General features: G+C 37.9%; 1 protein-coding gene across 2 annotated transcripts in view; it reads left to right on the forward strand.

Moving 5' to 3' along the window:
* The window catches only part of Grm7 (glutamate metabotropic receptor 7), a 905,956-nt gene that overhangs the window by 286,517 nt on the left and 593,892 nt on the right, over positions 1 to 25,547 (forward strand). For both annotated transcript variants that reach the window (XM_042273759.2, XM_042273760.2), the window contains exon 2: positions 4,090 to 4,306. In XM_042273759.2, the coding sequence (XP_042129693.1) occupies positions 4,090 to 4,306 (217 nt within the window). The remainder of the gene's footprint in view (positions 1 to 4,089; positions 4,307 to 25,547) is intronic.

Here is a 25,547-nt window from a genome sequence, read left to right on the forward strand (position 1 = left end):
AATCCATTTGATCTTTAGTTCATTCCATATTCTAGGATTATATGCCAGGTGTTGACATAAGTAAAATATTGAAGAGGAGGTGTGCATGGTCCTGAATAGAAATTTGGGCCTTAAATCTGGAAGAGATAGACCTCAGACAGCAATCATTGAAAAAAGGTAGGTGATAGTGAGGGAAAAAAAATCTATTTTACCAAGATTTTCATAGTTGTAATTGGTGGATAGTTTAGAAAATGCTTTGCCATTGTGGTTCTCTATAATTCTGATGTTTCTTCCTGAGAATGTAAATGCAAATATGAGTGGCAGACTGGGTATATCTTTATTAACTCACTTTCAGAGGTGGGAAGTGATTTGGGCAGGGACAACATCTGTGCATCATCATGAGTCTTCTACATTTCATCAAATGAAAATTAATGGCAATGTCTTGACATGCTTTGCCTTGTGTCTTTTCATTTCTAGTAAGGAAACTCCTGTCAAGCCCCACTCCTCCCTCCCACGTGTTTCTCCCTGAAGCACTATCAGTGAAGATTTTCTTTCCCTAGTAGTGAAACCCTTCAAACTATAAACACATACATAGCCCAGACTGTTAAGGTGTTTGTGTGAGCTTCACCCAGGTGCTTAAATAAATTGTTTGAACAGTTGTCACAGAATGAGCCACAAATTGACTTTCAGTGATGACATAGTTAATGCTGTGAGCAGAAATCCACTTAGACTCTAATAATCCACTAGCCTTCCTTTTCATGCTCATTATTAAATATTTTAGTAAAATTTTGTAAATTAGCATAATTAAGAGTTCAGTTGTTTGCACAGACCATTTTCAGGCTTGAGTGAGGATATTAATTTTAAAGTTCTATATTCTGAGGTCATGATTGAACTCTGCAGCTCAGTGCCTACTCCTTCTATCAAACAGGCTAATAAAAATATAGTACCCTGTAGTATAATCTAGTGTATGATAATGTAGGACACTGAGGAATAATTGATGGTGACTAGATGATGAATTGCCTATGAAACTCACAGAACATGATATGTATATTATGTAAAGAGTTCAGCATATAATAGATATGGTTTCTAAAGCAGTCATTATGCAATAAATGTAAAATTGTTACCTTGCTTTAGGACACAGAGAAGAAATGTAACCTGTGCTAGAGAATTTGGGAAATCATACTGGTTATTTTTCTGTTACTTTGTTAGTGTACCTAGGTAAGAAGTAACTTTGGCGAGTAAGGATTTATTTGGAACTGGAGTTCTGGAGGGGAGTAGAATCTGTCATAATTTGAAGGCCAAGAGGCCAGTAAGGCACCCAGGTAGTCAGGTGGGGAGAGAACAGGAAGTAGGGCAGGAGCAAACAGGAAGTATGGGGTAGGCTATAACATTTCAAAACCCATGTCCAGTGATATACTTCCTCCCTCAGGGATCAATGTCTTAAATGTCCCAGAACCTTCCCAAACAGTGTCACTAACTGGATACCAAGTATTAAAAATACCTGGGCTGTGTAGGACATATCACACTCCAAAAACCAAAAAAGTCAAATGTGGAGAATGGATAACATTAGTTATAGTTATATACTATCCTGCATTTTCATAATTATTCCCCAGGGCATAAAATACCCACTCTGTCCTGTCCTGGCATCATGATGAACAATGTGCATCTCTGTCTTGAGAGAACAGTTGATGATGCAACTAACTCATTGCAGTAGAAGTATGAACTAACAAATGATTATGCTCTGATCCCAGCTCTTGCTGATACTCCATTTTACTCCCAGTGCCCCTTGATAGCCACGTAATTTAGTTACTCAGGTAAAGTCTTCAACAAGAGACTCTGAGGTGTCCTAACATTAGTTTGTGCTTCCAGTTTAGGGCAGAGCCATGTAATTTAGTTACTCAGGTAAAGTCTTCAACAAGAGACTCTGAGGTGTCCTAACATTAGTTTGTGCTTCCAGTGTAGGGCAGAGAGCTTTCTGACCAGTGCTGAGGTGCCAACCTGGAGCGTGGGTAGGGGAGCAGAGCAAATCTGACTTCTGTCAGGCTGGGTGAGGCTAATGTTGAACTTTAAAGGTGGGGGAGACATTGATCTTTATAGCAGTAATAAGCATGTTTCAAGAGATGAAAATAACTTTGAAAAACAGAAATAGCCAATATCAAATAGAAATTTCAAAACTCAGAAAGTCAAAGTGAGTTTGGCTTTGGCATGTTTATGACAAAATAGATGAATTACCAGATCAGTTTATGCAAAGATTAAATTATATTTATGTATCTGAGAAAATATGATAGAGAAGATTTTCATACAAAATATTGTCAGTTCATTATTTTTGCACATATTACTTGTAATGCTAATTATAGGTTACAACCTTTTAGAAATCAGAGAGAAAAAGTTGGACACATTGAGAGAGGGATGGAGTGCAGTGCAGAGGTAACTCACACAGTGGCCCTAATGTCAAGTCCTAAGCCATGTTAGTCATCAAAAGTGGCTTTGTAACTTTCCTTAGTGTATTTGAGACTCTGTGTATGTGTATATGTGTGTGTGCTTGTATGTTTATGTACTAGTCTGACACATAATTAATATAATATATATGTTACAGATCCTCTATTTGTATACTTTGATTTAGCTTAGAATCAATGCATTAAAATCACCAAATCCCCCAATTGGCTCCACACCAGAAAAGAGGAGAATTTGATACCTCATGTTCTACTGTGGTTCCCCAGTTTGATGCTCCTAGGTGCAAGCACTAGTGTAGCTAAAGTTTTCTCCAGTCCTGCCTGGCCCACAGTCAGGACAAATCTCTCTCACCCACCAGTCCTGCAGCCGCTCAGACCCAACTGAGTAAACACATAGAGACTTATATTGCTTATAAACTGTATGGCCGTGGCAGGCTTCTTGTTATCTAATTCTTATATCTTAAATTAACCCATTTCTGTTAATCTATAAGTTGCCATGTGGATTGTGGCTTACTGGTAATTTTACATCTTGCTTCCTCTGTGTCTGGCTCAAGATTCCTGCTTCAGCCTTCCTGTTCCCAGAATTCTCTTCTCTCCTTGTCCTGCCTATACTTCCTGCCTGGCTACTGGCCAATCAGTGTTTTATTTATTAACTAATCAGAGCAACATATTTAACATACAGAACACCCCACAGCATACTAGAGCTCCTTATAACTAAATAGGTTCAGCTCATGTAAGAGGAGCAGATATTACACTAATAGGAAAAGAAGAGACTCTTAAATCCTTGTGAACTGCACACAACAAGACTTCAAGCTGCCTCCCAGCACCCAAGGAGAATGTATGATACTGTGGAGATGATCTTCCAAGTGTGAGATCCATCAGAGTAGTGGTTCTTAAACTTCCTAATGCTGCAACTCTTCAATACAGTTCCTCATGGTGCTGTGACCCTGAACCATTAAATTATTTCATTGTTATTTCCTTACTGTTATTTTGCTACTATTATAAAATATAATATAAATATCTGATATGGAGGATCTGCAATATGCGACTCCCAAAGGGGTGGCAACTGACAAGCTGAGAACCACTGTACTAAAATGAAATGTTTGCACCAGGGAACTCCCTTACCTGGGCTGGGGGCACTACTGAGATATATTATAATGTTCTTTGGGGAATGAATTACCACATAGAAGTCACTTCGATGTGTTCTTGTAGTTCCTCAAGACTCCATGCTTATGCCTCATGATGTCCATGTAGAACCATAGCCTCTGTGGTCTATGCTGGTGTATAGATGCAAGGCAACTGATCTTCTTTTGGTATTGTACCTGTTATAGTACTTGGTGGATTAATTAATTAATTAATTAATTAATTAAAAGTCTCTGCTTTTAACAATCCGTGATAGTTACCCATAGTGTTCCCTAGTATCTTCACTCCCTTTTCTTATAGAGAGAAAGTAGAACAAGAAGATACAAAAGAAAATGCCCTTTACTTCTAAGAAGGGTCTGGGTGCATCTAGATGGACATGTAGAATGGTAACTGGGCAGAATACTCATTTAGTACACTGCTCAAGCCCTGTCTTTTGGATGGCTTGCCCTAAGTGCACATGAGTCGGTCCCACCCTCCTGGTGTGTTCTCACATGGTGTTTTCTTGTCATTTCAGATACCTCAGATTAGTTATGCATCCACGGCTCCCGAGCTTAGTGATGATCGGCGCTATGACTTCTTCTCTCGAGTCGTCCCACCTGATTCCTTTCAAGCTCAGGCCATGGTAGACATTGTAAAGGCCTTGGGCTGGAATTATGTGTCTACTCTTGCATCTGAAGGAAGCTATGGAGAGAAAGGCGTGGAGTCCTTTACACAGATTTCCAAAGAGGCAGGTAGGAAGTGATTGTATTGTCAAACTTACTATACTCTTCAAACATCCCAGCTTTGCAAAGTTTTCTTGAGATATTATTAAGTGAACCTTATAGATAATCACCGCCATTCCCTTGATCTTACATTCCTTGAGTCCTGTGACTGCATCTTTGAGGTCTTTATCTACAGCATGTTGTTACTTTTGGAGAGATTTTCAAAGGTGTGAAACTACAGCCCCTTGATACCAAGAGATGATATGAACAGAATAAACACTACAATGGGTGCCTAACTTCTGCCCAAGAGATGTAGAAGAGAACTACAATCTGTTTATAGACAGTGAAACAATCTGGCTGCCTGTGTCCATCCATGATGGGAATTTCTTCTGGGTCTCTCTCCTAAGTAGGAGAACTGTTTAGAATTATATGAACACCATCACAAGGCCACCTTGATTTTATAAAATTATTTGATGCCTTTGAATGACTTGGACAAAACATGCAAAACTGATTAAGAGATAGAATGTATTTAGGCAAACAGAGTGTAAACTTGAGATTGCTTTCAGAGAGTCAATTCTAGTTAGAAGCACTTGCAAGAGATTTATTTATTAATTTTTTTTAGTGGTTGGCTAATGAGCTTAATGTTTTATGTATATAATGAACTTGGGAATTTCTTTGTGGTTCTTTTTATGATACTTCCTTTTTAATGGGGTCTCTTGAAGCCCAGGCTATCCTTGAACTCACTATTTAGCTAAGAATAAACTTCTGCTCTCCCTATTTCTGTCTTCTAAGTGCTAGAATTCTAGTTGCCCACACCTTGCCTGGTCCTATGAAGTTATGCTAAGGTAAAACAATCAATTTTGTGTATAAGAATTGTATTCAATTGAAATGGTAACTAACTGGTGTAGCTGGCTGACAGTAAATGAGCAGAAGGTCCATTTCATGAGGAAAGATATCATTCATCTTGATGACAGGAACTTGACAACACCCTTCACTATAGACATACTCAGTGGATGTGGCTGATAAACCTGCACATGAGGGCAGAGGAAAGCTTCTTTGAGAATCTCATATTTTTAACTCCCACCACAATCATTTGATGTAATTTTAAGTATTGTTGGCCATCTGGGTCCTTCTTACTTTCTGCCTTCGGACTGAGATACTCCTGTTTGTAAGTATCCCTGGATGACCCTTATTAATCACAGACAATGGTCATCTAAAATATCATTTCTAGGTTCAGGCAGTTTTGCAAATCTCCCTTTGTTGTGTTGGCTTTGCCTGGTGTTTGTAGTTGATCATCCCACAGCTCTAATCACATCCCCAAGACTCTCACTGGAGAACATGTGTCTCTCATTCACTACTGTAACTATTGTGGTCCTAAGGGCAACAATGTCTGCCATAATTCAGTTAGAAACCTTCGAATCTGGCAGGAAATTCTAACTCTGTCCTTGTGTCAAGCGATGATATGTAGAATTCATTAGCAGTACATTTTATGAGTCCCCAAAGAGATACCTAATCATTGTAATGACTATTTTTATTCCTTTCTCTGTCTCTTCCAATCTTGCTTTGATCAAAATAAGGTTGACATAGAGAAATGTCTAAAGTATCTGAATGGAAATAAGTAAGTTAGACAAGGTCAAGAGACATTGCATGTAAAATAGCTCAGAAATAAAGCCTGGCGACCATCTTGAAACATTTAATTGCTAAAAAACATTCCCAACTTTAACATTGAACTTTGTATTAGATAAAGCAAAGAAAATGCTCATCATTCTTCCACAAAATCTCAGTGTTTATATGGTCACTATCATGTTGAATATTCAGTAAAACAAAACTGCTTTTCTTGTTTTGGGATCAAGATAAATTCTTATTCTAGGACATTATAAAAGACTATATTCTGTAGACAAATCTCAGGGAGATAATTATATGGTTGCTATTCCGGGTGTCATTGGTCAGAAGCATAAAATATGATATTAGAATTTCTTATATAATGCAAAAAGGAATGACTGGTAATATTGTAAGCATGTTCCAGACTATGCATTTAGCTAGCAAGGTATTGAGATGCTCAGCTGAAAAACAAGACTGTGTCCAGGACAGTCATTTCAAATATAATATTTCAGCCTGAGAACATACTCCTTGAAGACCACCTGCTGCTGCATACATAGGGGAAGACGTGAGAGTTTTGGGTGACATGTTATGATTAGTTCTATGTGTTTTGTTATTCAGAGAATGGTTATAAGATATGTGTGCTATGTTGCCAGTGTAATTAATAACAATAAGCTCAGTATGTGCATCATAGATACCCTGCTTCTCTGATAAATAAGGAGAGAGAAATGAGAGACTGAGGGAGAATTTATAGTTTATCCACTGTGACTTAGAGAAAACATGAGGTTAACAGTTTACTTAATTGCTATGGGGTTACTTTATTTCTTTGTGTGTATATACATTCACTTGTGTGTGGTATGCAAGCATGTATGGGTATTTTCATATGTAAACATACATGTGGGGGTGTCTCTCTGTCTCTATCTTTCAGTGTGTGTGTGTGTGTGTGTGTGTGTGTGTGTGTGTGTTCTCAAAATTGACATCAGGCATCTTTCTTGATTCTGCACTTTATTTATCAAGAGGAAGGATCTCTTGCTGAACCTAGACCTTGGCAGTCCCTGAGAGTCTAGTTAGGCAGCTAGCCTTGAAGATTTCTCTGTCTGTCTTATGAGTGCTGGGATTACGTGAAACTGCCACTCCTGCCCAGTTTTTACATGAATCTGGGATGTCCACATTCCTCACATTCCTGTGCTTTATTCTTTCAAGCATCTTTCCAGCCCCTTCATTTCTGTAGACTTCTGATGGTGTAGCTTCCTACTCATAATGTGATTTCAGTATTTAAGGACACAGGCATGTATTGGAAACAGTCAATTATTACAGCCTCTAATCAGGCTGCTTTATCTGATAGCCAACAGTGATACATTGGAGCTTTGAACATATTAATTATATTTAGAATTCTGGGACGTGTACTTGTTAGAGAATTTGGGAAAATTTTCTAGTAGAACATCAAATATCCACTTTATTTTTCATCTACTGACACTAGAATATGACCTGTAAAAAGACTCAAGACATATGTGTATACAGGTAAATTGTTATGTCATAGAAATAAGCAGTCCACTTATATGGTATCAGAAAGACCTGAATTTGAGTGACAGACTCTCTTCTGTACTGTGAACATTTGATACTTGATTTACCATTTCAGTCCTCAGCTTCCACACAGAGAGAATGAGATTTACGAAGGTTGCTTCACTGTGGTGATGTAATAAATGAGATGCTGTACTGAGAAGCAGTTAATACCCAGAAACACCTGCCTATTAGTGCACCACTCTAAGTCCCTATAAATATTTAAATTTGAAAAGTTTGAAAATGACTAAAATAGATAGTCTTTTAGTCATAATTGCAAATTATGTTAGTAGTAGAGCTACTTCTCTTAATAGGTTTTTACCATATAAAGAAGAAGAAAAGAAATTAGCTAGAGTCACACACACACACACACACACACACACACACACACACACACACACACAGGATTGGATTTATTTTATATGTACAGGCTTCAGTCTGGAGGAATTAACTTCCATGCTTTTAAATAGTTTGGTTCTGAGAATTGTCTTTCTTCTTGTTTATTTTATTTTTATTTTTCCTTTTTTTTTCTTCCTTATTTTTTTTGAAACAACGTTTCTCTGTGTAGCTTTGGAGCCCTTCTGGAGCTTGCTGAATAGAGCAGACTGGCCTCAAACTCACAGAGATCCACCTTCCTCTGCCTCCCCAGTACTAGGATTAAAGGTTTGTTGCCACAATTGCCTGACATCACTCTTTTTTATATATATATTTTTTCATTTTAGAATGCTTTCACCATAAGTCTGCAGGCATTCTTATGCCTAAGGCAGAGGCTACACTAGGAGGGAAGCATGTCCCCAGTGCTCAAAGTAGCAAAGCAAAGTTGAGCTCTTTGGTATCATTTCCTGGCAAAACAAATGAAGATACTTTCATTGGAGGGACAAAATCCACATTTAAACAGGGTCCTTTAAACTATTTATTTATATGCGTCTAGGGGTTTTGCCGGCATGTATGTGTGCCCAACACACATGTTCTGGTTCCCTAGGAGGCTAGAAGAGGGTATTAGATCCCCTGAGACTAGAGTTACAGACAATTATAAGCTGCCATATGGGTGCTGGGGATCAAACATGAGTCCTTTGATAGGGAAGCCCGTGTTCTTAAGTTGTTAAAGTAAATGCTAACAACCTTTGTCTTGGGCTTGGTTCTGGGAGACTTACATAAGTATAGATACTACATCATGCTGTGATTTTAAAGAAAACTTTAACATGATTTTCTCAGATGATGACATTCTTGTAAAATAGTCACATTTGCATAAATGGCCCTGCAATGGTTACTCATGCAGTGTCAACAAAAGCTGTTTTTTGCTTAATATTGCAGGGAACAACATAAACTTCATTCGCATTATGCAAATTAAAAAAAAAAAAAAAACGGAAAATATTCCAGGCCAGTGTGATAACCTAAATGGCCTCAGTTTCAGTTAAAGACTCTATTTCCTAGGTGAAAGCCAAGGTTAACGTTTATGATAGCGTGCAGCACAAGTCAATACCAGATTGTTTGGAGTACATTAGATTCAAAGGTTGGAAGAGAATTGATTACATCAAACAGTAACAGCCTTGTAGACAGTTTCTAGGAGAATTCAAAGATAACTTCTTTATAATATTATTATCATATAACACACCAGAATTAACATGTTGTTAATCACACAATGTTAAGCTGATACTTGTCAACTTTTTAAAACCTAAAACAAACTGTTTGGACTAATCTTTTGGTATTTAGTAGTATTTACTGGAAACTCATGCTTCATTTGGTATTGTAAATTAGTTATTTACAACAGAAAAAGACATTTTTATATGTAAGGGAGAAATTTCATGCCACCTGACCAATAAAGCAAGAACTATAGGCAACTCATGACTGCTGGACGAGGAAAAATTAGTTTCTCCAGGGAAGTGCCTCCTAATTGTGATCCAGTACAAAGTGTTCATTCAGCCCTGAAATCTAAGTTACATATAAGCAACACTAAGCAGAGTCAGCAGGTTCTGTCCATATATTTTTGCATTTGCATGTGTATAGATGTAGCCATGATAATCAATGAAAAAGAGGCAATGAACATGAGATGGAGTGAGGGGAACACATAGGAAGGGTTGGAGGGAAAGGATTACGGAAAGACTAAAGGGAGGACAGAGATGGGGAGTGATCATGTAAGTATAGTTTAATAAAAATAAAAATGTAAAAATAAAGTATCATTATTTAGAGAAATTAGAGATCCTTTTTGAATTTATCACTCTATCTGCTGAATATTCTCTGTTATGTTCTTTTTGGGGTCATAAATGCATAGCCAGTGATTTTATTTAGCTACTTTTCAGCCTTAAGACTTAGACCTTGAGAATGTGAATTTGCTCATTATGGATTTTCAGCCATTTATTTATGTCTCTGTGTAGTGGATAGTGTGTGTGTGTGTGTGTGTGTGTGTGTGTGTGTGTGTGTGTGTGTGTGTATTCCTGTGGAGCCATCCAGTTTGTTTTTAAGACAGATTCTTACACTACCAATTGAAGCTTTCTCTGATGAGAGGGGCACCCTCATTAGGGATTCCCTGGGATCCTCCTGTGTCCAGTCCCCAGTGCGAGGATTACAAGCACCTGCCATCACGTTCATTTATTGACTTAAACGCTAAGTGTACAACTCAGGTCTTCATGCTTGCACAGCAATCACTTTCCCAGCACAGCTTTCTCTCTCTTCCCCCTGCCCATGATGGAAGTTTATAGCAGTGCCTAGCCATTTCCTGCCTGAGTGCAGTACTTGGGCCCATGGTCCCTGTTTCTGATCATCAGGGCCAAATCAAGCCTGTGCTCCTGTCATCCAGCTGAATTCCTGATATGCAGAAGACATGCAACCAGTATTTACGAAGAAGAAAGGGAAGAATTGCAATTCTTCATCTTGTTCGTAGGGGGAATACAAAGGAATCACTTAGCAAGTTACAATTTTTCTTCTACATCCTCTCAAATTCATACCTACATCTCTTTGCTCTGGCTTGTTACAGGTTCTACCCTCTGGACATTTCCATTGAAAACCAAGTGTTATGGTGTAAACATGTTACAAAAGTCATAATTGTGAGTCTTTAAGTTTGAAATAGTTAATATCTACATTTTATGTTTAGTTTAGACAGAGTCTCCCATGTAGCTCTGGCTGGCCTTGAACACCTTATGTAGAAAAGGCTAGTCTCAAACTCACATAGTTTGTCTCTGGGGTGCTGAAATTAAAGTTTTATACCACGATACCGGTCCTCATATCTACATTTAGTATAGGACCACTAAATGCCTCACAAGGTAGGTATCTGTGTAAATATTGAAAAGTTGGTAGCACTCTTAAATACATCATTGTAGAAAAGGAACAATAACAACAAATTAATTCTAAATGATAGTATTGAGGTACAAGCATCCTTGCTTTTTTATGTGGGTGCAGAGAATTTGAACTTAGATCCTAGGACTTGCACAGCATACATTCTTGTGCAACATTCACCTGTTAAGCCATCTGCCCAGCCTAAGAATCCTATTGTAGACACAATGTATGCAGTTGTTTCTTTAACAACACAGGATGTTCCAGTCTATGTAGGTTTGCTAATTTCAAATGATGACTGTTTGCAGAAGTTTTCAGAAGAGAGCTTGCCTATGTATGATGGTAAAGCTAACAACACCTGATATTCATGTTCCTAGCCTCACAGTAGTTTACACTCTGCTAACCAGGTATAACCACTGCAAATGAATCAAACTTCAAGGATACAACTAGCAAGACCAATGAAAATCCCATTTTATTGACACCAGCACTGACCACAGAATCAGTATCCATTTCTACCAGCAGATGTGGAATCCAGCATCAGTTAGCTATAGTCATTCAATCTCTGACTTCTTATGTCTAACAGAGCCTACAGCAGTACCAAGCCAGCCTGCTGATGGCTCTGATTTGGCAGCCTGGCTTCTTTCCCTGTCTACCAACACTCTCATTTAGGTTCTCTAGCCTCCCCAGTGGCTCAATAAATTGTCCAACATCTTTTAAATAATGTCTCTGCTTAATTTAGGCATGTTCATATTTTGTTTGTCTGCAACCTTCATTAACACAGGTAATGAGGGGCTGTCTCTCTTCTGGGTTTCTTAACATCCCACGTGTACCTCTGTCACAGAATGCTTGCCTTTCTTCATTCCCATTTCCTCTCTCATTAGAGACAAGTTTATTGAAGATAACTTATTGTATCTGACTTGCAATATTGTTTATTCACAATAATGCCCAGTACAAGGTGGGATCTTCTTTTCATTTTTATTTTATTTTTTTTTGCTCAGTGAGTGTGTGTGTGTGTGTGTGTGTGTGTGTGTGTGTGTGTGTGTGTATCTGTGTGCACATGTGGTCATATGAGTGTAGGGCAGAGGACAATTTTCAGCAATCAATTCACCATGAATTCCAGGGACCCAATTCAGGTTGCCAGGTTGCGTGGCAAACCCTTTACCCACTGAGAAATCTTTAGGGACCTAGGCGGGTTTTTAACATGTCAGCAATATCATTATGAACAAAATGTTATATTGATGCAGTGGGACAATTTCTAATTCTGATTTTCTAAAGTGACTATTCCTCTTTTGTGACAAACTGACTTCCTAAGAAGATAGCCCTGGAACAGGAAGCTAAACCATTTGTATTATGATCACACAGTATATACCTGAAAATCTTAATTGCAGTAAGTACTGTTTATGAATTAATTACATGACAAAAAAAATTCTTGGCTTTCAAAGAAAAAAAAAGAAGGAAAGCAATTAATATAAACTGAGAGATATTTCAACACAGGTCTCTGGGAGAAGGTAGATACTTACCTGACACAAAATTAAAGTAGAAGTTGGACAGACAATGTTGTCCAAAGTGGAGCAGTAGAAGACATTCTAGGAAGAGGAAAGCATGATTGAACTCCAAACACCAATGTCAGTGTTTGAAATGCTCAATACTGTAAGAGAAAAACCAATGGTTTGAAAATGGTAAGAATTGGATGAATGTAATCCCAGATCTCTTACATGCAGAATGTTTACCATTTCTGAAAATGAGCAGATATTTGAGGCCTAAGCTTCAGGTTCTGGCTCTAACTCCATAGGTAACTCACTGAACCAGCAGATAGCTCCTCTGAATTTTGAAGACACCAATATTTATTTAAAAAAACTCATGTCTTTTGGTTCAGAAAATTCCTAGATATAAATCATTCTAATTGCTAAGGATGAGCTCCTCCAAGCAGTCAGACTGTCACTGTTGGCACAAGGTCAGGAAATAGATAATGACAGACTGCTACTGTGACATGAGAGAAACAGACAGTGGACACACATATCTCAGCAACCCCCTCTCCATTCCCACCCACCTCACAGCACCTGAAAGCTGTAGGGTGGGGGTGGGGGACTGAAAAGATCTGATGGTAAAGAGGAAGTCCTCCTTTGCTGCCTGCTTGCCTCTGATGACCTCCTGATGTGTTTACTAGGAAAGGAAAGAATGTGAGATTTTTATATGGAGATCATGACATAGAGGGGGGAAAGCAGGCTTGATTCTAAATAGAGGAGCAGATATTCAAATATGGAGAATTCTGTTGAGCAGTAGAATTTCTTGGTCAATTGAAGAGGGAAGGAAGAGCCCTGTGCTAACTTCCTGAAAAAGTGACTATACTTTTGTTGTAACTTCAAAACCAGTAATTTTAGAATAAGGAGTTTACACTTTCCCCTCTATCTAATGAGGCTGTGTACAATCTTTAAGATCTTCAAGTCCCTTTTCTCAATATTTACAAAATAAATTCATGGTAAGAGAGTCCTAGTTCTGAATTTCTGAAGGCTTGACAGAACAGATGCTTGCAAGAGATACATTTCTGAAAAAAAAAAAAGCATTGGAATACGGATTTCCTTATAGATTAGAGAGAAGCATGTAGAACAACTTGTACTGATAACCAGATTTTGCAGCTAAAAGCTTCAGGGCTGTAAGAATTACTTAAATGTCTAGTATCATTAGAGAAGTACAGGGCAAGCAAAAATGTCCTCTACTTTGGCTTGGATTTAAGGATCTCCTTGGGAAAGTGAATTAGCTACAATGGCACTTACCAACATTAGGGTTAAGAGAGAGCAGAGCATCCCCGGGGAAGACAGATTTCATTTAACATAGGTGCTCTAACCAACGCTTCATGGTCAAAGGCTATGACAGACTGTTATTCTGGTTTCTGCTTTCAGAAGCTACCCAGGATGCTATTTGACTGCAGTAGACAGGAGAGATGGGGGAGGTCTGAACTGTACCTCACAGAAAATGCAGTGGCCATTAACATAGAGACAAGAAAATGGGCACTGGAATTTGCCGACTGGTCAGTTCTATCATTTAGACAGCTCAGTCCAAGAAGCATTAAATAACGTTTGATTGCTTACCATATCTGTTTACTGGCTTCTTTGCTTTTCTAATTTATTTTGTATTTTGAACAATGTAATGCATGTAAATGCAGACTTTTTGAGATTTACACAAAGAGATCTATTTTCTTTTAATTTGGCCAATGAAGCCCTGCTGTTAAATCTTTCAGGAGCTTATGGGAAATACTATGAAGCCCTGTGTGGGCTATATTAGCACTCTTAAGCACGTACAGTTCAGTGAAGACACCAACAGTGACAGTAGCTGTCCTGAAGACACACCACAGTGGCTTACTGTGAAAGATTTTGACCTCTGTGCTCTATTGCTGTTTATTCACATTGCTTGTTGATCTTAGTTGAGTGAACTAAATACCTTACACTTAGTTTCAATCACAATTAGATAGTACTTTACCATTACCATAGTAATTTAGAGTTAGCATTAATTGAATCACAATTTCCGTAGATCTTTTTGAGATAGCATTATAGTCTTTACTCCATGGTATTAAGATTGCTCCATGACCCTGAAAAACTTGAGTATACATTTCACAATAGCAGCTTACATGTAAGAGGAAATATTGAAGTCATCATCATCACAGAACCCTTATCTTGTAGTTAGTGTCAGTGGTCTTTTTAGACGTAACTAAGACTTTTTAAAATTAGGAATAGGGTAGAGTTCAGTTCTTGAGTATTTGCCTAGGATGGATAAAACTCTGGATATCATTCCAGCACTGCAAAATATCAACATGTACATATAGTGAGTATATGTATTTTTACCTCACATGTATCACATGTTATTTTTGTAAATAGTTGATACATGTTCTTTAAAGGGTTGTCAGAATTATGATGACAAAACTGATGAATAGCTTCTAAGTGCATCTGTGTAACTTTTAAAATATATTAAATATAAATATATGTATATATATCTAAACAGTGTATATATGTATATACACATATACACATGTACATGTATATACATAAATACATGTGTGAACACACAATGTCTTAATGCTAGAGCATAAAGAAATTATTGATGCTTTTGACCATTTCCTTTTAGAAGCAGATACCAATGCCTAGTTCTATATAAAAATCCCGAATGATATTTCCCTCAAGCTTGTACATGATAATGGAATTTGTGTACAATCTTCTCTCCACACTTTGGGATGATCATAGTGTATTTTATCATTAGTCTGTTCTCCTTGAGTGTTGTGTTCAGCATTTTTCTGTGAGTAGTTCAGATAGCACCTAGAATGGTGGCCAGTTATAGATGTCACAGTCAATTTATAAATGGTCCACTGCTCTAGGGTCTCAATGTATGATTTTACATTTTAATACAATTATTTTAATTGAAATTTATTGAAAATATATTTTCATTCAATATATTCTAATCATGGATTTCTCCTCCGCACCTCTTTCCAAATCCTCAGCACTGGGCATCTCCACACCCATCCAACTCCACTCCTTTGTGTTATCTCTCTTTAGCAAACAAACAGGCAAGACAAAAACAAAAACAAAGAATTAAAAAGAAAAAAGAAACTGTCTATTCTGTGAAAGCTTCACACATCTGTATAAGGTATCTAGGTTATATCCATCCACAACCACCTTTCTCCATCTTCTCCCAATCTCCCCAGTCTACTTTATCACATCTCCCTTCCAAATTCATGTTTTCTTTTTCTTTGTATCTATCAGTAATCCACTGAATCTAATTAGTGATTTCCATATTCACCTGGATGTGTTGCCAGTCACGCAGTATAAGCAAACTAGCAACATCCAAGCCCTAACGAAAAGTGGCTTTATCTCCCTCAGCAGTTGTCAACTGCAATAACTCCCCTGATGGGGGTGGAGTCATAAGGGCCCCACTCACATCCATGTTGCTACTTTTCTTATATTCAGAAGATTTTCTAAATTAAAAACAAACAGAAAAAACTACAGTAACATTATTAGAACACATATATGGCAATATTCACCACCTGCTAACTGAGAAATGGCTGCCCACTCATTGAGGAGGGATGTTCGAGCAAAGGCCCTCTATATAGCTATGTGGTTTTTATCACGTGCATTAATGACCACAGGGAATGGTAACAAGTGAGTACTTAAATACTGATAGATGCAAGGGTTTGCCTAAAGGATCTAAAATGTGTAAGGACTAAGATAGGACAATGTTGTTTCCACTTATAAAAAAAAAAAAACTGAAGAATGAGGGATGGTTTTGGAGGTGTACAAGCCAGGAAGGACAGAGTCTCTGTATTTACACTGAAATTCCATGATTTCTAGTTCCTTCAAAGAAGCCCTTCTCTTCCTACAGCCAGGGTCCCTGGGAGCCACAGTCCTAAGCTCACACTGTCCCATCCCCACTGACCCTCCCACCATGCTGAAATTTTGACTGGCTTGATCTACAGGCAATCACAATTGCATTACGTTGATCTGTGCAGTAACCATTTCCTATCCAGAAGTCTGCATATGACAGCTCCCCTGTCCCATCCACCTGATCTTTTATTCTTTCCATCCTCTCTTCCTTAAAGTTCCCTGAGCCTTGGATGGTAAGAGATTGGTGTACAGCTGAGTGCACAATGTTATTTAACAATGTTATTTATACTCGTTGTATTTTAATGAATAGGAACCCACTAGTATTGTCTCTATATTTCTCTTTTTTTTTCACCCTTCTTTTCTTTTTTCAAGACAGGGTTTCTCTGTGTAGTATTGGTGCCTGTCTTGGATATTGCTCTGTAGACCAGGCTGGCCTTGAACTCACAGAGATCCTCCTGCCTCTGCCTCCTGAGTGCTGGGATTAAAGGCATGCACCACCGCTGCCTGGCTTGTTTCTATATTTTTAAAGTGTGTATGTCACTGAACTAAGTGTTAAGATTCTAACCACAAGCCGGGTGTTGGTGGTGCACGCCTTTAATCCCAGCACTGGGTAGGCAGAGGCAGGCGAATCTCTGTGAGTTCCAGGCCAGCCTAGTGTACAAAGTGAGTTCCAGGAAAGGCACAAAGCTATACAGAGAAACCCTGTCTCAAACAAACAAACAAACAAACAAACAAACAAACAAAAAGATTCTATCCACAAAATGTGTTTGTGTGTGTGCGCGCGCGCGCCTGGAGGTTGAACCCATTTCCTTGCTAGGCAGTTACTATAACTCTAAGCTATACACTTAGCTGTGAAATATTTCTATTTCTAGATAAAAATCTATTGTTGAGAAGGTGAATGAAGACACTGGTGGGAGGCTGTCATTGGTGGTAAAACACTAGAATTAAATCGTATTATAAGATATGAACATGAATGGAATGGCCATGGGCAGCATGTAACTAGGAAACAAGGCCCCGTAATAAACATCTTTGCCAATTTTCTTTAGATTTCAGTGTTTTCCAAACTTCACTCCTCATGTTGTTTGAAAAATAGCGTCCATTTCCACATATAGTGAAGGTAAGGTTTATATTGAGCTTATTTTCTCTGTACAAATTCACTCAACCTTAGGTTACTGCATTCACATTAGATAAATGACTGTGGGCAGCAACTGGATCAATAGCTAGGATGTTTCTACTGAACCATCTGAGGTGGTTTGACTAGGCTTTTGACTGGTGATTATTATTTGCTACTTGGCTGGTGTCCACTCCCTTTAAATAGAAAACTCATTCCCATATCTATTATATGAAAACATAAAAACTTCTTTACAGCTCACTGTGTACAAAGGAACAGCTTCAACCTTGAAGCTGGCCACCTAAGTGGAACATGTACAAGCCAGTTCACAGGAAAATAGCAACTACACACCTTTCCACCATGACCTTACCAGGCCCTAGAAGGGCAGACAGGTACCATGCATAATGGCAATGGAATCATTGAGTTGATTCTATCCACATAGCCTTTTTATTTATTATATTTTTGTATGTGTATGTATATCTATGAACATTCCTCTGTGTGTGTGTGTGTGTGTGTGTGTGTGTGAATGCAGGCATGTGTGTGGAAATCAAAGGATAACATCCAGTGTCAGTGCTTGCCTTCTATCTTACCTGAGACTGGTTTTCTGTGTTGTTTACAGTTGTGTATGCCAAAATAGCTGACCGTAGGCTACTAGGATTTCTCTTTTGCCTCCTATATCCCACTTAGAGCTACCATGCATATAGAATGAAAACTGCTATGCTCGGTTTTACACGGGTCTTATGAGTTAAAACTCACTTCCTCATACTTACAAATCAAGTTCTTTACCAATTGAGCAATCTCCACAGTCCCACATGATACTTTTATTCTATTTTTTTATTTTTATTGTCTTCATTGATGATTTATATATATATATATATATCACATTCTTTACCAAAACAACTAAAATGTGAAAAAGAAAGGAATTCTTAAAAACATTATGAGTCAACTCTAGGAATTAAGGGAAAGACTTAATGTCCAAGGTTGCTGAACTGGCTAGAAACTGTTTTAGTGAAGCCAGGGAGCAACAGAGGAAGGGCTATATGGGGGAAAAGTCACATCCAGCTCCATCTAGTCCTTCCATTCTGTACTCTAAACTCAGCTTCTGTTGAGAAAGCATGCCGCTGATGCTAGCTATCAATTCTGTGGTTGCACTTTGGCCAAGAGAATTTGAGACAATTGATTGACCATTTTATAAGGGAAGTTTTTGAACTAATGAGCAATCCAAGATTAGTCTTAGATCTTGATTAGTAAAGACAAATTATAGGGAGGAAAGGATGAATATGTTTGACAAAATGTAATAGATCTTTCTCCCTGGAGAAAAAGACTGGTTAATGATGTAAAAATGTTCTAGGTAATGAGAAAACATTAATAATAGAAGTTGTTTCTCCCTTTCTTTTCCTTTAAGCAAAGGTCAAAAGAAATCATTTCAACTTAAATATTTATAGACAATTACTAACATCACAGCTCTCTAAGCAGACAGAAAATTTGTTTTTCCCAGCTTTACATCAATGACTACATTCATGAAGAGTCTGATTTCAATCAGGTATTCCAATTAGCTCTCCATATCACATGACTTCAGGTTTGAGAATGAAGTGTGAGGATGATTTGTCATCAGTTCCCCAGTATACAAATTAATACTCAGTCTAATGTGAGAATCAAGAAAGATATTTTTAGGTATTAGGAAAGGTTTTAATTCATTTTAACCTCACCTCAACAGGTTGAAAAATGTTACACTATTTTTTTTCCATTCTTGCTTTCTCTTACTAGAATTTACCTCACTTGTATTCCATGTCTATAGGTTTTTTATATGCATGCAAATACATTTACTGAACAGTCTTGGTGGACACCCGGGAGAAGGGAGACTAGTAGAAGAAGACAAATTACAGAGATGCCTTGCATGCTAGGGTAGGAGTGAGTCTCCTCATGATGTAATCTGTGAAGGATAATTACGTTGAAAATGAAAGGAAGAGGGGTTTTAGCACAACTGGCTTTGTAGAGCTTGTCATTAACTGTTCTGTTGGAAGAAACACTTACTGTGAGAGAGTGAGTGTTTAACACAGGGCTTGTTTATCCATGATTTGTATCACCACAAAGATTGGAAATATAGAATTGAAGCACGGCTACTTAGATATAGGTAATCACTCTATGACAGGCAGTTTTTAATCAAGTAGCCAAGCACAGAAACGGCTAAATGTCCATCACCAGACATTTAAACATTTTACTTTCTATCTTGCCAGTATTTGGATTATTTAGTTACTTGCTTTTGCCCTGGATTTTCCCTAAACAAGGCAATTTCCAGGCACCAAATGTCACTTCCCTCTGGGCTTTTAACCAAGCAGTGTCCTCTGCATGTAACAAGCCCTTCCCAGTTCTGTGGCCTAAAAACCTCTTACCTTACTGATGTTTCTATAATATGTTTCCTCCTCTCCACCTCAGTGTTATGTTCTTGTCAATGACCCAAATTATCTGAGGCAAAATACATAACAAAATATTAACTTCTTCAGTACAGTCACATATTAAAATCAGTGATAGTGGTAAGCAAAAATTACTGTGTGTCATTTTTAGTTCAAGTGCTTTCCAGAACTTAAAAGATCCAATGGAAATATTTGTTACTAAGTATGCATTTGTTTATGGCATAAAAATTTACACCTAAAATCCATAAATTGCTTGGTATGGTGGTACACATCTGTAATTCCAGCATGTGGGAGGTTGAGACAGGAGGATATTTAGTTTGAGACTACCCAGAGCTACACACTTCAAAGCATTTGGGGCAGATTAGTGAAACATTATTTCAGACTAAAAATGTCTGGGCATGTAGAATGATGGGATAGTATTTGCTTAGCCTGCTCAAAGTCTTGTGTCCAACACCTTGTTAACATAAATAAATAAATTCATACATAAGTAATCCATGAACATATTTTTTCCCAAACCCTGCCCTGAATCTCACTCCTTTATGGGTCTTTTTGATTCACTCATGGTGTATTAGGATCCAAAGACTGTGGCATCTGATAGGAAAATACTTATTTCCGAGGTTCTTGAGGTCATCTTAGCTATAAAGTTAGGATAGATAAGAAAATTTATATAATCCTAACCCTAGACTTAATATTGTAGCATTGGTGATTTTTTTGTTGGTGGTGCTTGTTAAAGCAGGACCTAATGTGATTATGTTTTTAAAATAAATCTTAAATTACTTCTTGCCATAAAGAGTTTGTTTTATATTTCAATGCATAAAGCAGACTTTAATAGATTCTTTTTACATGTGAGTATGAGAAAGATAAAGATTGAAATAGAAAGGCAACTGATAAGTGCTTTGAACCATAAAATTAGGAAGAAGTTGGTTCTGTTGAGTTGCAAGATCAAAAGTGAATATTTTCTCCTTGATTCTAAGGAACATAGGTTAACCTAAGAAACAAACAAACAATAAAACAACAACAACAAAAAAAAAAAAAACACCAAGCTTCTTGTGAAATATTTTTCCAACAAGATGATCAGGTTCAAGATCAGTTTGCTTTTAGCTTTTGTACAGTTTAAGGTCTAAAAAAGTAAAGCAGAGATGACAAGAAGGATGACTCTAACTTCATTTTCTTTTCTTTTTTTGACATAATAAACTGATGACTTTATTAAGAGAAGACAAGATAGGTATTTACCTCACACCAACCATGCAAACAAAGCACACAGACTTACTCGTACAGTACTTTGGCTTAAAATTTATGTTTTATGCCGGGCGTGGTGGCGCACGCCTTTAATCCCAGCACTCGGGAGGCAGAGGCAGGCGGATCTTTGTGAGTTCGAGGCCAGCCTGGGCTACCAAGTGAGCTCCAGGAAAGGCGCAAAGCTACACAGAGAAACCCTGTCTCGAAAAAACCAAAAAAAAAAAAAAAAAAAAAAAAAGTTTAAAAAAAAAAAAAAAAATTTATGTTTTATAACACTGATGTAGCAGGAATCTTAAAAGTTCTTATTAATAAAATCAAACCCAAGGCCAGTTATTGGGGTCAGTGCTAGTAGATCAGAGAGACAGAACGAGCCACAGCTATCTCACCTTGCCATTTCCTCAGCTGGTCCTGTTTCCCCAGACTGGAAGCTTCTGCGTCCTCATCCCAATGGCTCTCACCTGAACTGCTGCTCAAAAGCCTGAATGCTTAACCAGGCCAAATGCTTAACCAGGCAAAAGCTTCTAGTTTCTGGTCCTCACGCCTTATATATCTTTTTGCTTTCTACCACCACTCCCTGGGATTAAAGGCGTGTGTCACCATGCTTGGCTATTTCCAATGTGGCCTTGAACTCACAGAGATCCAGAGGGATTTCTATCTCTGGAATGCTAGGATTAAAGGTGTGAGTGCCACCATTTTCTAGCCTTTGTATCTAGTGGCTGTCTGTTCTCTGACCCCAGATAAATTTATTAGAGTACACAATATTTTGGGGAACACAATACCACCACATTTCCTCTCTTTTTGTCTAAAATTAAAAAAGCTTATAACTAATACAAGAAAAACTATCTTCAATAAGTATATGCAATATACAGTCAAGATTACATTAACAATGTCTAGTCCATTAACATTTGACAGATCCAGACAAAAAACTCCATTATATATATTAACAATGTCCAGTCCAGTAACATCTGATAAACTCAGACCAAAAAATTTTCATTACTTATCTTATTTAAAACAAGTAGTTCCTTTTGAAAAGTAGATTCCATAGTCTCCCTTTTTATCTTATTATATCCATATTCTCTCTTTTTCCTTTTCATAATACATTCAGTAGTCTACCTTTTGTCATTTTTATATCTTCCCCTTTTTCTTCAGTGTAGATTCAATGATCTACCTATTTATCCTATTATTTCTTTATCTTTTTTTCTCAGAGTAGATTCGATGATCTATCTCATATCTATATTCTCTTTATCTTTTTGCTTTCTAGGGGTGAAGATATCTTTAGGGAATCTTGAAAAGAAAATTTTGGGGTTAATCATCAAGTCCTGTATCATTTGTCCAGTCTCTGCATAAAAGGAAAGTTCAGGGCTTGTTTCAAGTCCTTGTTCAAGTAGTCTGTCAGGCTGGATCATCTCAGCTAGCCATCTCAAAATTGTCCTAAGCAGTTTGTAGTCCAAAGTCGATTTTTCCATGGTGTTAATCGGCTTAATGGCTTTACCATAGTCCATGTGGAATCATCGTTGTAGGATCCTGTCATCTTTTTGAAGATTTCAAAGTCACTGTTAGGTGTGGTCATGGTTCCATGCAGCCTTTTTTTTTTTTGTGCCTCCTCTGTGGTTTGGAGCAATCACAGAATGATAAATGTCTATCTCTCGGAACCATGAACATTCTTCCCTAGAACAGAAAATCTTCACAACAATTTCTCCCCACCATTTGTCTTGCCAAGCTTTTCCAAACTGACCTTTGCCGATGATTTCTTGTAACACGATGGTCCTGGCAATTCTTCTCTGAACCAGCAGCAGTAAACCCTTCGTCCCATGTAGCAGCATCACCGCAGTCACCAACACGATGAGAAGGAGTTGGCAATGTGGAGCAGTAGCCACTGCTTCCATGGTCCCACCACTGTTTGTGGCTCAGTCCAGGCCAAAGCTTCTCCCAAGCCTCCTAGGCCGGCCTCAAACTCGGGATCCTCCTGCCTCTGTCTCCTTCAGCAAATCCTACCAGCGTGCGCCACCACCACCACCGGCTGAGTGTAGCTTGGGCCTGAGCTGGGGCTCACAAGGCCATAGGCAAACAGCTTTTTCATGAATTCGTAACACGAACGTTGGGCGCCAGATGTAGCAGGAATCTTAAAAGTTCTCATTAATAAAATCAAACCTGAGGCGAGTTATTGGGGCCCATGCTGGTAGATCAGAGAGACAGAACAAGCCACAGCTATCTTACCTTGCCGGATCTTCAGCTGGTCTTGTCTCCTCAGACTGGAGGCCTCTGAGTCCTCATCTGGAATGGGTCTCAGCTGAATTACTGCTCAAAAGCCTGAATGCTTAACCAGCCAAATGCTTAACCAGCCAAAATCTTCTAGTTTCTGGTCCTCACGCCTTATATATCTTTTTGCTTTCTACCACCACTCCCTGGGATTAAAGGCGTGTGTCACCATGCTTGGCTATTTCCAATGTGGCCTTGAACTCACAGAGATCCAGAGGGATTTCTATCTCTGGAATGCTAGGATTAAAGGTGTGAGTGCCACCATTTTCTAGCCTTTGTATCTAGTGGCTGTCTGTTCTCTGACCCCAGATAAATTTATTAGAGTACACAATATTTTGGGAAACACAATACCACACACTGATGTTAAACCTGGTGTTCAAGTGCAAAATACAAACCATAAAAAAATAAAGCAGAGTTGAATTGATGTAGATGTACAAGTAGTCCTGAAGGAAGGCTTGGGCACTGAACAGTGCCTTAATGCTGTTACCTGATGATGTCAGACTCCCCAAACACATAAAAATATCCAGAATCATATCTCTTATCCTCCTCAACAAGGTTATAAACAACAGTAACCCAAGCTATACAAAGATGTATCAAAATAGACTGTCTTCTGCTGCCTACTTCAGATGGGTGCATATATGCTCACAAGTACCAACACCAGTCACTTTAAGAAGTAGATATGCTTATAGAACAGATGAGATGGACTCCCAAGTATTGGTCAGTTTATATTCAAGATGGTAGTGGGAGTCACAGCTGTAAAAGACATGTTTCATGAAGCTGAATAGAACCTCAATAGAATATTGTCTCTTGTCTGAGGAAAGAGACCACTTCAAACCATGCTTATCTAGATATTCCATGACAATGTGAGGGACACTGTGTGAATGTGTGACTTCACTTTTTTCTCCCCACCCAAAGTGAATAGGATTAGACTGGAAGGAAAAAATGATCAAGCTTCATTTTATTTTTCTAGAATTTAGAAATTGCTACGAGGAGATGGACAAATATTTAATGTTCAATATCAGTTTCAGTTTCCCTACTGTCTTTCTAATTCTTATTGCTTTCAACACCAAAAATCAGCAGACAACTTTACTCTTTCCTAAGGGTTAAGAGGGTAATTGGGGACCAGATGTAGCTAAGATGAAATCTAAGCTCTATGCATATTAAAACTATGTAAATCTTGGCGTGTCTAAAATATATCCAGATGCCATAACTGAACTGACAGTTGGACACAAAAATATTGTGTAAGGAGTATCATCTATCTGCAATGGAGATCAGAATTTGAGAACTGTCAGTATGTCAGTGCTATATAGTTCTTGAAAATGGTATGTGATCACTTCAGCCTGTAAGATGCTTAGGGACACATAGCCAACAAAAACATTTCAAAGTCTAGAATTATTGACAAATACAGGAACATGAACTAAGAAATGCTAAAAGATATAGTGTTCTTAGGAATCAGGAATTAGGAGCTGAAGCACAAACATTGACAGGTATGAGAATGGATCATAATGTTTTATGGTCTGAGGTTATCAGTGCCCTTGAAAAAAACCCGTTAGTGATAGGAGGAGGTTGAAGATAAAAGTTTATAAAGAATGAGATGTGGGAAGTAAAGTGAATAGGTGGTATACTAAGGGGAGATTCTAGTAGAGATGAGAAAATTAGTGTTCTCAGAGTAGTTTGTTATATATATATAATATATATAATTGTATTTGTAGTTGTAATATATATAATATATATAATGTTTCCCATTCTATTATTTATATCTCCCACACTAAAAATTATTTTCTTTTGAAATTTTAAACAATGTGTATACTTGTGTTCTTGTACACATGATTACAGTGCCCATAGAGGCTAATAGAGTGTGTCAGATATCCTGAAGCTGGCTGTTGTGAGCCACCAGATGTGGATGGTGAGAACTTAACCTGGGTCCCCTGCAAGAGCAGCATTTGTTCTTATCCACTGAACCATCCACAAAGCCTTCCTCCCCTGCTCTACTAATTCTTTTTATTCCTTTCTGCATATTCTTTTCCTATCTCATTTTTGTTCTTCCTCCAAATGATTGCTACTCTGGACCATATTAGGAGAAGATAGAAGCACAAAATATATAACTATTTGAAGAGAGAGATGAAGGAAGTGAAGGTGTTAGTCACTTAATGATGTGAGGAGGAGGGGTTATTATGTGCAGAAGAAGTAGTAGTGTTCAAGGAGATTAATGCAGGGATGTCTTCAGGTATTCCAAGAAAGAATCCCATTGTGTAAGAAAATTTACCTGAAATCCTTATGTTTTGAACAAAATGTTTTTAGATGCTTTTAAAACAAATTGGAATACATTTTCTAAGGTACTAGCCTACCTTTGGTTCTAGTGCTCAACTCATCTTGGACTGACCACATCACATGTCTTCCTTGTAAGTCTTCCTACAAAGTATATCAGTAGTATTCTCTCACAATGGTTC

Source organism: Peromyscus maniculatus, chromosome 3 (genome assembly GCF_049852395.1).
Source record: "Peromyscus maniculatus bairdii isolate BWxNUB_F1_BW_parent chromosome 3, HU_Pman_BW_mat_3.1, whole genome shotgun sequence".
NCBI lineage: Eukaryota > Metazoa > Chordata > Mammalia > Rodentia > Cricetidae > Peromyscus > Peromyscus maniculatus.